General features: G+C 37.6%; 1 protein-coding gene across 1 annotated transcript; it reads right to left on the reverse strand.

The window, feature by feature from the left end:
* Positions 1–203: 203 nt before the first annotated feature.
* LOC105466446 (olfactory receptor 5J3-like) lies at positions 204–1142 on the reverse strand. The gene has a single exon (XM_011715422.3). The coding sequence runs from the start codon at positions 1140–1142 to the stop codon at positions 204–206; it is 939 nt and encodes a 312-aa protein (XP_011713724.3).
* Positions 1143–1604: the final 462 nt, after the last annotated feature.

Here is a 1604-nt window from a genome sequence, read left to right on the forward strand (position 1 = left end):
ATAATGATTTTATTAAGTCATCAACACAATAAATTGTGAAATAAAGTGATTTTCAGTCTTCAAGTCAAACTCATCATTCCTGATCCAAATTGTACAAGAGTGTCTGGAGTATAGTTTTATTTATAATTGTTTGATATCATTTTAAAGATAAGCCATATATTTGCAGGTAAAATTAGGTTAACAAAGCTATATGCAGGACTGAGTCAAGTGGGGCTTCTCTTCCACCATATCGACCTTTTTACTGCATCTTTTACATCCTTATTTCTCAGGCTATAAATAAGTGGGTTTAGCATGGGGATCACCAATGTATAAAACACAGCTGAGACCTTTTCCTGTTCCAGGGAATACTGAGAGCTTGGCTGGATGTAACTAAAAGAAACAGACCCATAGAATAAGGTCACAGTGGTCAGGTGGGAGGCACAAGTGGAGAAGGCTTTGTACCTTCCCTCAGCTGAACGAATTCTCTGGATGGCAATGATGATCCGGATATAAGACACCATAACGACAATGAAAGTGAACATTGCAATAAGCCCAGAGAAGACCAAGAGCAGCATTTCATTGATATGAGCATCAGAGCAAGAAAGCCTCAGAAGAGGAGGAATGTCACAGAAATAATGATTCACAATATTAGGACCACAGAAGTCTAATCTGAGCAAACCTATTGTGTGTGTCAGAGAATTAATGAGCCCACCCAAGTAAGATGCAAGGACCATCTGAATACAAACTGTTTGGGTCATAATGACTGTATACAACAAGGGATTAGCTATGGCCACATAACGATCATAAGCCATCATGGACAGGAGAATGCCCTCTGTGGTTACATATACTGCAAAAGAGAAACTCTGTAGAACACAGCCAGAAAATGTACTGGATTTATGTTTTGATAGGAAATTGGCTAGCATCTTAGGAGCAAAGACAGTAGAGTAGCAGATATCACAAAAGGAGAGGTTGCCAAGGAAGAAGTACATTGGAGTATGAAGTTGGACATTTAACCAGATTAAGATAATTATGCCCAAATTACCCAACAAAGTGATGAAATAAATAAGAGTGAAAAGCAAAAACAGTGGGATCTGCAAATTAGGATTTTCAGTTAATCCTACCAGGAGGAATTCCTTCACACCTGTATGATTCCAGCCTCTCATTTTTACTCAGGTATATATAGTTCCTTAGTTGCAGAACAAGACATGACCGTGATGGAAAAGAAATGATCCCTTCATCATCCAGTATCCAGAACAGCATGGGACATTTAGGGTTACCCTGTAGTTAAATAAAGAAAGAACGTTCACTTTAGAAGTGGCTCATATATGTGCTAGACTATATATAATGATTCAAATTTTTGGTACTAGAGATTGTTTTATTCTTTGTTTTTAGTTCTCACATCATAAAAAGTCAGAGGGGGGATAAGAAAGCTCTTATATTTCACAACTATTAAAGGTAGAATTAACATTTAAATCCAGATGTGACTGGTACCAAATCTCAAGTACAATGAGTAGAATGTCCACTCATCCTGTGACATATATAAGCCTTCTGCTAATGTGGGTTTACAAACAGGAGCATCCAGTGACAAATATTCCCTTGTTCTGTGACTAACCTGTCCCTATTTT

This window comes from Macaca nemestrina, chromosome 12 (assembly GCF_043159975.1).
Source record: "Macaca nemestrina isolate mMacNem1 chromosome 12, mMacNem.hap1, whole genome shotgun sequence".
NCBI classification, from domain to species: Eukaryota; Metazoa; Chordata; class Mammalia; order Primates; family Cercopithecidae; genus Macaca; species Macaca nemestrina.

What these genes read in the sequence shown, in the direction of transcription:
- LOC105466446 (XM_011715422.3), bottom strand. Translation starts at nt 1,142, where the DNA reads ATGAGAGGCTGGAATCATACAGGTGTGAAGGAATTCCTCCTGGTAGGA.